We start from the raw sequence: 12,210 nt of genomic DNA on the forward strand, positions 1-12,210 counted from the left end.
AATCTGTGTCTGGTCAGGATGGAGATACCTTGTCCTTGGGTGGACATAACCCTTGACCATGTCCAGGTTAGGGCAGTAATGCTTATTGACTTGGATGATCTCTTGGATTGGTTCTAATTGCCTGAGGAGGATTGAAGAGGGATTTCCCAGATTATTTATTCCCAAATTGGTATCACATTTTACCCGATTTTTCACACAGTTTTGGGTAGGGTGTGGAATCTTTGTCTTGTGATGCTTGAGGTAGTTCGAACGATATAGAACAGGCTGGATGCACCAGACGATCTCTACTTTGTCTGCCATTGTTCAAATGCTCACCGTTAAGTCTCAGTCCCCTTGCTGCCTTTGTTATGGTGTTGGTTGTGAATTCCCCGTTGATGTACAATGTTTGTTTTGGTCTGTTTGAAGGTCGAACCTAATGGGCACCAAGTTTACCGTGTTTGACAATGGAGTCAACCCTGAGCGGGGAAAGGCTAACCGTTCCAACATCCGCCAGGAGCTGGCTGCTGTCACCTATGTAAGTAACCGTAGAGAAACGAGGGACCTGCCTCCACAAATTGTCATTGGCTTCAGGAAAGAGCCAGCCTTTAGATACGGGACCTTACACAATCTTGGGACTTCCAAAACACCTCACAGCCAGTGAAAGACTGCTGGGAGTTTAGGCAACAATAGACCGTTTAAAAGTCTAAATGACGTCATCAATGTCTAAGCGACAAATTGGCAGGTGTCTCAGGATCCAAATGGAGAATTCAGTGGAACAGCCAATGGATAGAAATCTGATGTAGTGCTCCATTCTTCTAATCAGTTATGTCCACATCACACCATGGATTTATGGCAACCAAACTACAAAAAAAACAATCTTAATGTGTGTATTCCCGTCCCTGGCCAAGTATCAGCTCAAAGGTGTGAGGGTGTCTCTCCTCATCCTCAATGAGTCTGAGGCTCCTCCAACTTGAAGTCATGAGTAGTCCCTGTAACTCCTGGAGATACCCCTTCCCCCAGGGCACCCCGAGTCCCTGTAACTCCTGGAGATACCCCTTCCCCCAGGGTACCTCTTGTCTCTGTAACTCCTGGAGATATCCCTTCCCCCAGGGCACCTCCTGTCCCTGTAACTCCTGGAGATACCCCTTCCCCCAGGGCACCTCCTGTCCCTGTAACTCCTGGAGATACCCCTTCCCCCAGGGTACCTCCTGTCCCTGTAACTCCTGGAGATACCCCTTCCCCCAGGGCACCCCGAGTCCCTGTAACTCCTGGAGATACCCCTTCCCCCAGGGCACCTCCTGTCCCTGTAACTCCTGGAGAAACCCTTCCCCCAGGACACCTCCTGTCTCTGTAACTCCTGGAGATACCCCTTCCCCCAGGGTACCTCCTGTCTCTGTAACTCCTGGAGATACCCCTTCCCCCAGGGCACCTCCTGTCCCTGTAACTCCTGGAGATACCCCTTCCCCCAGGGCACCTCCTGTCCCTGTAACTCCTGGAGATACCCCTTCCCCCAGGGCACCTCCTGTCCCTGTAACTCCTGGAGATACCCCTTCCCCCAGGGCACCTCTTGTCTCTGTAACTCCTGGAGATACCCCTTCCCCCAGGGCACCTCCTGTCTCTGTAGCTCCTGGAGAAACCCTTCCCCCAGGGCACCTCCTGTCTCTGTAACTCCTGGAGATACCCCTTCCCCCAGGGTACCTCCTGTCTCTGTAACTCCTGGAGATACCCCTTCCCCCAGGACACCTCCTGTCTCTGTAGCTCCTGGAGAAACCCTTCCCCCAGGACACCTCCTGTCTCTGTAGCTCCTGGAGATATCCCTTCCCCCAGGGCACCTCCTGTCCCTGTAACTCCTGGAGATACCCCTTCCCCCAGGGCACCCCGAGTCCCTGTAACTCCTGGAGATACCCCTTCCCCCAGGGTACCTCTTGTCCCTGTAACTACTGGAGATACCCCTTCCCCCAGGACACCTCCTGTCTCTGTAGCTCCTGGAGATACCCCTTCCCCCAGGGCACCCCGAGTCCCTGTAACTCCTGGAGATACCCCTTTCCCCAGGGCACCTCCTGTCCCTGTAACTCCTGGAGATATCCCTTCCCCCAGGGTACCTCCTGTCCCTGTAACTCCTGGAGATACCCCTTCCCCCAGGGCACCTCCTGTCTCTGTAACTCCTGGAGATACCCCTTCCCCCAGGGCACCTCCTGTCTCTGTAACTCCTGGAGATACCCCTTTCCCCAGGGCACCTCCTGTCCCTGTAACTCCTGGAGATACCCCTTCCCCCAGGGTACCTCCTGTCTCTGTAACTCCTGGAGATACCCCTTCCCCCAGGGCACCTCCTGTCTCTGTAACTCCTGGAGATATCCCTTCCCCCAGGGTACCTCCTGTCCCTGTAACTCCTGGAGATACCCCTTCCCCCAGGGCACCTCCTGTCCATAGCCGACATTACTTCCCACATTCTGGAATTTCTACCCCACAGTCCTTCATGGAAAAGGCAGGTTTGGTATTATTCTAAACGTCCTCGCTTCCATTACATGGCCTGCAAGTTGGCCATTCTTTAGAAATGATATAGAGCCAACTTTGAAACAGTCCTGACTGAAGGCATCCACACACATACACAACTGATAACCATGGTGAATCTACTCATACATTCAGTCTGCCGTACAACAGCTTTGGCCTCACAAACTTTGACCTCACAATACCAATGCTCCCCGCTTGGCCAATGTGTGATATTTTCTGGAAAGACAGGAACAACAAATTGATTTTAAAAACAAGCCAACATAAGGAATAAAAATGGAGGAATTCCTCTGATCTAATGCCTGTCGTTAAAGTTATTGTAAGCTTATCCTTCAGTGAGACTCTCCTGTTAACTGGGACTGTAACCTTCGATCACTACAGTCACATCTTCTAGGAGAGATGAAAGGGCTACCCTTTGAACCTTGAACCCTTGTGTTCTAACAATGTTCTTGTTTTGTGCTCTGCGTTGGAAGTGTCTGATCAGGATAATTAATGTAGAGTCAGGTCTACACTCGGTGTTAGTGTGAGATCGTTCATTATCATCGATAAACCTGGAACCTGACCGGGTGTTCCTGCCTTCTGGATGTTCCAGCCCAAAGATGTGCTTTTTGGGTGGATTGGCCATGCTAAATTGCCCTTTAGTGTCAGGGGGACTGGCTAGGGTAATGCAAAGGGTTATGGGGATAGGACCCGGGTGGTTGGTGCAGACTCAATGGGCCAAATGGCCTCCTTCTCCATTGTAGGCGTTCTATGATTCTTCTGATCAATGTGCTGCCCTTGTGTCTATGGATTGGTTAACACAAGATTATAAATGGTTTACAGGAGACAAACGTCCTTGGATTTAAAGGCCCCAGAAAGATGACAGTGCTTATCCCAGCCATGGATGAGGACCAGGAACGTATTCCCTTCCAGCCACGCAACGTGAGTTTAAAGGAAACATTCAAAGTGTCCAACCAGGTGGACACTTGTGATGAAACTGTGACCAAACAACTCAGCCCCATGTCTCTCGATCAGGTTCTTGTCTGAGGTACCAGGGCTGTACATTGCTGGAATGCCCTGTCCCCTCTCCCAAACTGCAGCAATGGGGTAAACCGCTCCCCCCCCACAACAAAACTGGAGGAATGGAGTAACCCACTCTCCCCCCAAACTGAAGTAATGGGGTAACCCACTCCCCTCTAATAGCGTAATGTGATAACACACTCCCCCCCCCCAAACTGAAGTAATGGGGTAACCCACTCTCCCCCCAAACTGGAGTAATGGATTAACCCACTCCCCTCTAATAGCATAATGTGATAACCCACTCCCTCCCAAACTGGATGTAATGGGGTAACCCCATTCCCCCACAAACTGGAGTAATGGCGTAACCCACTCCGCCCCCCCCCCCCAAACTGGAGTAATGGGGTAAATTACTCCCCCCTCCACTGGAATAATGGGGTAACCCACTCGCCCTATTCCCAGTCGATTTCCCATACTTCGTAAAAAGTGCGCACTTCTTCGATCAATCGTTTGTAAATTAAAGATTTAGAACAATGCAAAGATTCTCCTGGCCTGAATCAGCCCCTGACCCCAGCACATTTGCTCATGGATTCTGGCTTTGGCCTTGAACTGAGGGCTTAGGGCCTGTCAAGATTCCACCCCCCAGGTTGTTGAGTGACGTGGTGTTTGCAGTGAAATGTTGAGGAAATGTGATCATTTCTTTAGGACAAAGATGGTCTGCTCTTGAGATGGCAGCGTAAAAACATGGAGAACCTGATTGAGCTGCACAATAAGACACCGGTGTGGAACAATGACACGCAATCTTACGTGTTGAACTTCCATGGGAGAGTGACACATGCCTCAGTGAAGAACTTCCAGATAGTTCATGAGAATGATGGTAAGTTCCATGCCCGATCTGTCATGTTTGCTGTAAAAGGTCTGCGGAGGCAGGAGCCCCTTTACCAGAATCTCCTTCACCAGGATCCCCTTCACCAGAATCCCCTTCACCAGGATCCCCTTCACCAGAATCCCCTTCACCAGGATCCCCTTCACCAGAATCCCCTTCACCAGAATCCCCTTCACCAGGAGCCCCTTCACTGGAATCCCCTTCACCAGAATCTCCTTCACCAGAATCCCCTTCACTGGAATCCCCTTCACCAGAATCTCCTTCACCAGAATCCCCTTCACCAGAATCCCCTTCACCAGAATCCCCTTCACCAGGATCCCCTTCACCAGAATCCCCTTCACCAGAATCCCCTTCACCAGAATCCCCTTCACTGGAATCCCCTTCACCAGAATCTCCTTCACCAGAATCTCCTTCACCAGAATCCCCTTCACCAGGATCCCCTTCACCAGAATCCCCTTCACCAGAATCTCCTTCACCAGAATCCCCTTCACCAGAATCTCCTTCACCAGAATCCCCTTCACTGGAATCCCCTTCACCAGAATCTCCTTCACCAGAATCCCCTTCACCAGAATCCCCTTCACCAGGATCCCCTTCACCAGAATCCCCTTCACCAGAATCCCCTTCACCAGAATCCCCTTCACTGGAATCCCCTTCACCAGAATCTCCTTCACCAGAATCTCCTTCACCAGAATCCCCTTCACCAGGATCCCCTTCACCAGAATCCCCTTCACCAGAATCTCCTTCACCAGAATCCCCTTCACCAGAAGGCTCTTCATCAGGAGCCCCTTCACCGGAATCCCCTTCACCAGAATCCCCTTCACCAGAATCCCCTTCACCAGAATCCCCTTCACCAGGATCCCCTTTACCAGAATCCCCTTCACCAGAATCCCCTTCACCAGAATCCCCTTCACCAGGACCCCCTTCACCAGGATCCCCTTCACCAGAATCCCCTTCACCAGGACCCCCTTCACCAGGATCCCCTTCACCAGAATCCCCTTCACCAGGACCCCCTTCACCAGGATCCCCTTCACCAGAATCCCCTTCACCGGAATCCCCTTCACCAGGACCCCCTTCACCAGGATCCCCTTCACCAGAATCCCCTTCACCAGGATCCCCTTCACCAGAATCCCCTTCACCAGAATCCCCTTCACCAGGAGCCCCTTATTTATAACTTTGGTACACAGAGTGCTAGGGTGAGGTGGAGGGCGGATCAGAGGAACTGACACTCCTGTTATGCACAAGGCAAAGGCTCCCTGATTGACCCATCAATTGGATCCTCAATCAGAGACATCTTTTGATGCCAACCAATTAAACAAAATCAAACTAACTCAGGGACAACTCAGAAGGGGCAGCTCCCAAAAGGTGAGGAACTGCCCAAAACTAAAAAAAGCAAAGCGGAAAGGAAACTTGAAACGTCAACTTAGAACGTGATTAAGGGGATTGATTACATACCCCAGTCTCTGTGGTGCCCAGTGGGCACGGAAGGCATTAGTTGTGTCCTCAGACGTCACATGCTCCCTCTCCAGGGACATCCCGGCTGCGAACATTGCCATGGTAGAGGGGCTGATAGTTAGGGTGCCGGAAGATCTCAGCAGATCTGACAGCTTCTGTGGGGGAGAAAGTAGAGACAAAGTTTCGAACTTCAAAGGGTCATCTAGACTCGAAACGTTGACTCTATTCTCTCCCCCAGATGCTGCCGGACCGGCTGAGATTTTTCAGCAATAGATTCTGATCTTTTCAGCAAAGCTCACCTTTCAGCACACCTCTCGGTCGCCCATTGCCTGGACCTGTAAATGGATCCTTAATCAGGGACTTCATACTCCAATGGGTCAACTTCAAAGGCCTGATTGAAGTCATTACGCTCATACTTTAAGTGTTTTTATTGTGTGAATGTGGCTGCTTCTCTTCTCAGCTTTTAGAATTTGTCTCCTCTCGAATTTGATTTTTACCCTTTTGCTATCTTCACGCCCCAATCCCCCATGAAGAGAGCTCCTCTTACACATAAAACATTGGCCTACTGACAGGACCCGGGCCCCTTCTCTCCTTCTGTGCCTTCAGGGAGTGTCTCACCATCAGTGTCTCTCTTCCCAGTGAGTCTGAGAGATCAATAATGTCCATGTTTCTTTATCAATTCATTCTCAAGGTGTGAGCTTTGCCGAAAAGACCAGAATTTATTGCTGAAAAATCTCAGCCGGTCCGGCAGCATCTGGGGAAGAGAATAGAGTCAACGTTTCGAGTCTAGATGACCCTTTGAACTTCGAAACTTTGTCTCTACTTTCTCCCCCACAGAGGCTGCCAGACCTGCTGAGATCTTCCAGCATTTTCTGTTTTTGTTTCAGATTCCAGCATCCGCAGTATTTTGCCTCTATCGAAGAATTTATTGCTTATCCCTAATTGCCTTTAAAAAGTCCACTCCTTTGACCACTGGGAAGTGGTTTGTTTGAATTAAGCAGCCTGCCATTTCAGAGGGCAGTTATGAGTCAAACACGTTGTTGTGGGACTGGAGAGTGCCAAGGTGTCACAGTAGTTAGCACTGCTGCCTCACAGCACCAGGGACCCGGGTTGAATTCCAGCCTCAAGTCACTGTCTATGTGGAGTTTGTACATTCTCCCCATGTCTGCGTGGGTTTCCTTCGGGTGCCCAGATTTCCTCCCACAGTCCAAAGATGTGCAGATTAGGTTGACTGGCCATGCTAAATTGCCCCTTAGTGTCCAAAGGTGTGTAAATTAGGGGGATTAGTGGGGTGAATAGATGGGGTTACGGGGATAAGGGCTGGGCAAGATCATAAAAAGGTAGGTCAGTGCAAGCTCAATGGGCTGAATGGCCTCCTTCTGCACTAAGGGATTCTATGAGTCACTCAGAGGCCCAGACTGGGAAAGGATGGAAGACTCCTCTCTCTAAAGGACATTAATGAATTAGGTTTTGACAAATCCTAAGCTTAATAGTCATTTTCACTAACGTTGCATTCAAATTCTCAGACTGCTGTTGTGGGACCCGTACTCACATTTGCCAAATTATCAGGCTGTGACTTGCTAGACTGCCCCCGAACATTAATCCTTATTCCACTCAGCCCTGCGTCACTGCTCACAGCATTTTGGTAAAATGAGGTTGCCACAGGAAACTTCTTTCCTGTTTCGTTCATTTCTGAAATTAACCAGACAGCCCACAGATCCAATTGGACCTTTGCTCGGGTTTGGATCCGGTTCCGTGTGGGAGCTCTGGCTCAATGAGTGAGTGACTATTTCAGGAATTACTAGATGGTGCCAAACTCGATTTTGGATTGGTTGGTCTGAGTTGGAAGAGATACTGGAATCAAACAACTCAAACAATTATCCGCAGCAGAGCAAAGGGAGAATATAATCAGCTCAAGATCCCCTCCCAAACCTTGATTCCTGCTGGCAAGTTGTCCTTATCCAGTGTTGTCCTTGTCCATCTCATATTGAACAAGGACATGACTGGGCTCAGATGTGATCAGCCTCACTGATACATAATGACCACTTTGGTGTGATCCCAGAAGGGCTTCCCATAGCTAACTTACAGGAAATATCTGGCTATCCATTTTTGGGGATGGATGTGAAGGGGTGGGGCGATTGGAGGTGGGAATGAGAGTGGGCAGGAATGAGATGTTGGTAGAGGGAATGATGATGGAAAGAATGGGGGTGGGTTGGGGATGCCATGGGAGTGTAGGGGGGTGGGATGGTGCTAGAGAGGGTGGGGGGAAGGCGCACAAACGGTAGACACATTCCCGATGGTCTCATCACAGGACAGCTCAACTCCTATTTATCCCCCTTTCCCCCCTTCCCCCTGCCATTGATCACCCAACAGATCCAATCTCATGAAGCACAGCCTTCCATGGCAATTGGTTATCCAACTCTGTAAAGCAGCCTCTTTATCCAATCCTCAGTATTTGTATAATTAATCAATTAAATTGTGCCCAAAACAATAAAAAAACACCCAATTTTGTAATAGGTGACCTCTCCAGGCCTTTTCCTGGATATTCTTAGCAATGTCCTGGAGATGAACCTTGACTCCTCAAAATACCAGGAAAACCCTGGAGGTTTGGAAACTCAAGGGAAGGCAGTGGATCAGTGAATGAAACTGTTTTATTATTTATTCTTTTATGGGATGTGAGCGTCGCTGGCTAAGCCAGTATTTGTTGCCTATCTTTAATTGCCCTTGAGAAGGTGGTGGTGAGTTGCCTTGAACTGCTGCAATCCATGTGGTGTAGGTACACCCACAATGCTGTTAGGGAGGGAGTTCCAGGATTTTGACACAGTGACAGTGAAGAACCAGTGATATATTTCCAAGCGAGAATGGTGTGTTGACTTGTAGAGGAACTTGGTGGTGGTGTCCCCATGAGTCTGCTGCCCTTGTCCTTCTAGATGGTAGAGGTCGTGGGTTTGGAAGGTGCTGTCGAAGCGTCTCTGCCTAACAGGATGGGACATGGGACCAGTTTAAAACCTGTCCCTTTAGGGTTTGAATGCATTGATTGACGATATAAAGCCAACCTCAATTTGTCTTTCCTCCCTCTCTCCCTCCCTCCCCCCCAGTTGACTACATTGTGATGCAGTTTGGCCGAGTTGCGGATGATGCATTCACCATGGATTACAGCTACCCGATGTGCGCTGTCCAGGCGTTTGCCATTGCCCTCTCCAGCTTTGACGGGAAACTGGCATGCGAATGACATGAGCGGCCCACCACCCAGCCCACCTCTGTTACTGAAGTGCGCTTTGCGTAAGATGTACGACTAGTGTTAGAATAAAGAGGCAACATAGGTGGAAAGCACGTCTGCATTGAGTTCTGAAGGACAAACCTGGCTGGTGAGACTGGGAACAAAAGGAAGATTTGTCTCTGTGATCAGACTGTGAAATCGAAGGGCGGCGTTCTCAAAATGGATGCAAAAAGCTCTCTCGGAATAGAGGAGGCACTTTCTGTTGTGTTTTTGCCCTTTCTGTCCTGTTACCTTGGCTGGCGTGGGAAGCTGATGTTTGTAGTTTATCTTTTTTTTAAATGTCTGTTCCTAATTCTCGCAGAATGAGATAGAAACTTCTGGGATGTTGGGCGGGTTGTAGCTTTTGTGCTGTGGGAACGATTCTCTGACTGACTAATGCAGGAAAGGGGAGTCCAGCCTTTGACATGTGGAATTCCAGAAGGTCAACTTTCTCTCAATAACCTGTTGAAAAGTCTCTGGATGGAATTTTACCACCATGCCCGGGCACGGATTACAGAACGGGATTCTCCGTTGGCCTTGGACGGGATTTTATGCTCCTTGCCCGAACGAGGTTGTAAAATACCGGCCTCTGCGTGCACTGATTTAAAATAATACACCACGCACGCTATCACACAGAGTTGCATTTGCCACCACTTGCTATGTTCCCAGCATGTTCTGGTGCAGTCGCTGGTTCCATATTAACTAAAGCTACAGGTGACTCCCCCCCCCGCCACAACTGCACCCCCTGAAATAAACAGATTGCCTGGGCACCCATCAGTAACATTGCAGTAGAATGGTTGCACAGTGGCTTTCACTGCTCACGGTACCAGGGAGCCAGGTTCAATTCTAGCCTTGGGTCACTGACTGTATGGAGTCTGCACGTTGTCCAAAGATGTGTGGGTTAGTTTGATTGGCCATGCTAACTTGTCCCTCAGTGTCAGGGGGATTAGCAGGGTAAATGTATGGGGCTACAGGGATAGGGCCTGGATGTGATTGTTGTCGGTGCAGTCTCGATGGGCTGAATGGCCTTCTTCTGTGCTGTAGAGATTCTATGATCGTGGGCGACAGAGGGATAGATGCAAAACCACAGGATTCACAAGGTAAAATGAGCCATTTTAATATCAGAGCCTCTTCCAGGCAGAGATTGAGGGAATAGTCAGAGTGTAAAATACACCTCTCTGACCTCCCCCCGTCACCACAAGGAGTTCACCAATCGAGCAAGTTTTAAACAGACCCAGTAAACCCATGGAAATTATACCTGAAAACTCAAATGCTGGAAAATCAAAGACATTTAGAGAAAATGCTGGAAATACACAGCAAATCTGCAACTGTATAAAGGAAAAGATAAAGAATGATAATGATTGAACCTGGATCTTTTATCAGTGCAACCGATGGGACTGTGCAGTGAGTGAGATGTCCGCAAGAGGACAATAGTAAACTCCGACTGCTGAGGGAATGGAGTTGGACACTATTGTTGAAGGACTGGTCTCAGAAGGACTGCAGTCCTGAATGGTTTACTGTCAGTGCTGACCATTGATATTTTGTCCTGCATCTTGTTAGTTGAACAGCAGAGGGGGCCGTGGCTTACTGTAGCACCCCAGAACGTTCCCCCCCGCCCCCCCGCCCCTCCAGCCCCCCCCCCCCACCCCCCCACTCTCTGTGTGAACAAATGAGCTTCGGTGAGGATGTTCCAAAGTCTGAAATAAAAGCACCAATATATTACCACACCAACTGAGAGCTTATTCCTAACAATAACCATGTTCTTTCAATCAGATGATTTATGATCCCTGGGTAAAAGGCAGTTACGGACACAGTGGACGGGATTTTCCAGCTGTGCTTGCCCCAAGGTCGGAAAATCCCCCCCCCCACAAGGTCAACAGACCTTTGCCTGGCCTGTATCCTACCCGCTATGAACAAAGAACAACACAGCACGGGAAGCAGGCCCTTTGGCCCAACGAGCCCGCACCGCCATTTCAACATGTGAGTCCCCTCTTCCACCCATGCCCCTTGGATGTGTGTAGAATGATCCCTGGGTAAGTGCACGGATGGAACAGTAAGTGGCCGGACCAAATATATGAGGGTTTATTGAACTTTCCTGGCGATTGGACACACAAATAATTCCGATCTCCGCTGGCAGCCCCCCTTCCCGCTGCCCATGGTCATCCAAGGGTTGAAGACTGCTCCCAAATCTGGTGAAATTGAGCCATAATCATTCTGGCGCTCCTGGATATGAGGCAGCACATCGAAGGATACGGGGAAAATGGGGTTAAGGTAAATGATCAGCCATGATCTGTTTGAATGGCGGGAGAGGCTAGAGGGGTTGAATGGCCAACCCCTGCTCCAATTTCCTATGATTAAATCCGCCTCCATCACAGTACATTCCAGATCCTAACCAGTCACAACACAGCAAAAGCTTTTCCACAAATCACTGTTGTTTCTGTTCAGATTTTTACAACAATCAATCATAGTTTAATGGTCACAATTACTAGCACTACAATCCAGAACCTTTTCACTCATTGAATTTCAATTCCAGTAGCTGGCATGGGGAGCTTTGAACCCATGTCCCCAGGGTATTAGTCTATGGATTACTGGTCCAGAGGTATCACCATTATGCCACCATCTCCTCCAAAATTTGTATAGTAACTACAATGCTGAGACTGGTCTAAACTGGCAGTTATACCCAACATCAAACATCCGCTCCTTCCAATCACCTCTTCTCAATGGCTAGAATACAAGAGCAGGGATGTACTGCTGAGGCTGTATAAGGCTATTTTGGAGTTATAGGCAGTTTTGGGCCCCCTAGCTAAGGAAGGATGTGCTGGCCTTGGAGGTGGTCCAGAGGAGGTTCACAAGATGATCCCAGGAATGAAGGGTTTGTCATATGAGGTGCGTTGAGGAGTCTAGGTCTACACTCAATGGAGTTTAGAAGGATGAGGTGGGAATCTAATTGAAACTACTAAGAGGCCTGGATAGAGTGGACTTGGAGAGAATGTTTCCACTAGTGGGAGAGACTTGAACTTGAAGGCACAACCTCAGAGTGAAAGGTTGCTCCTTTAAAACTGAGATGAGGAGTGGCACAGTGGTTAGCACTGTTGCCTCACTGCACCAGGGTTTGATTCCTGGCTTGGGT

At 49.3% G+C, this 12,210-nt stretch overlaps 1 protein-coding gene across 1 annotated transcript in view; it reads left to right on the forward strand.

Annotated features, from left to right (window-relative positions):
• LOC145356921 (uncharacterized) overlaps positions 1 to 10,699 on the forward strand; it is an 89,247-nt gene extending 78,548 nt beyond the window's left edge. The window contains exons 11-14 of the mRNA XM_080209922.1: positions 406 to 514; positions 3,310 to 3,408; positions 4,189 to 4,360; positions 8,920 to 10,699. Coding sequence (XP_080066048.1) covers positions 406 to 514; positions 3,310 to 3,408; positions 4,189 to 4,360; positions 8,920 to 9,053 — 514 coding nt within the window. The 3' untranslated portion in view covers positions 9,054 to 10,699. The remainder of the gene's footprint in view (positions 1 to 405; positions 515 to 3,309; positions 3,409 to 4,188; positions 4,361 to 8,919) is intronic.
• The last annotated feature ends 1,511 nt before the right edge of the window (positions 10,700 to 12,210 follow it).

Source organism: Carcharhinus amblyrhynchos, chromosome 22 (genome assembly GCF_965287045.1).
Source record: "Carcharhinus amblyrhynchos chromosome 22, sCarAmb.v2.hapA, whole genome shotgun sequence".
In the NCBI taxonomy this organism is placed as follows: domain Eukaryota; kingdom Metazoa; phylum Chordata; class Chondrichthyes; order Carcharhiniformes; family Carcharhinidae; genus Carcharhinus; species Carcharhinus amblyrhynchos.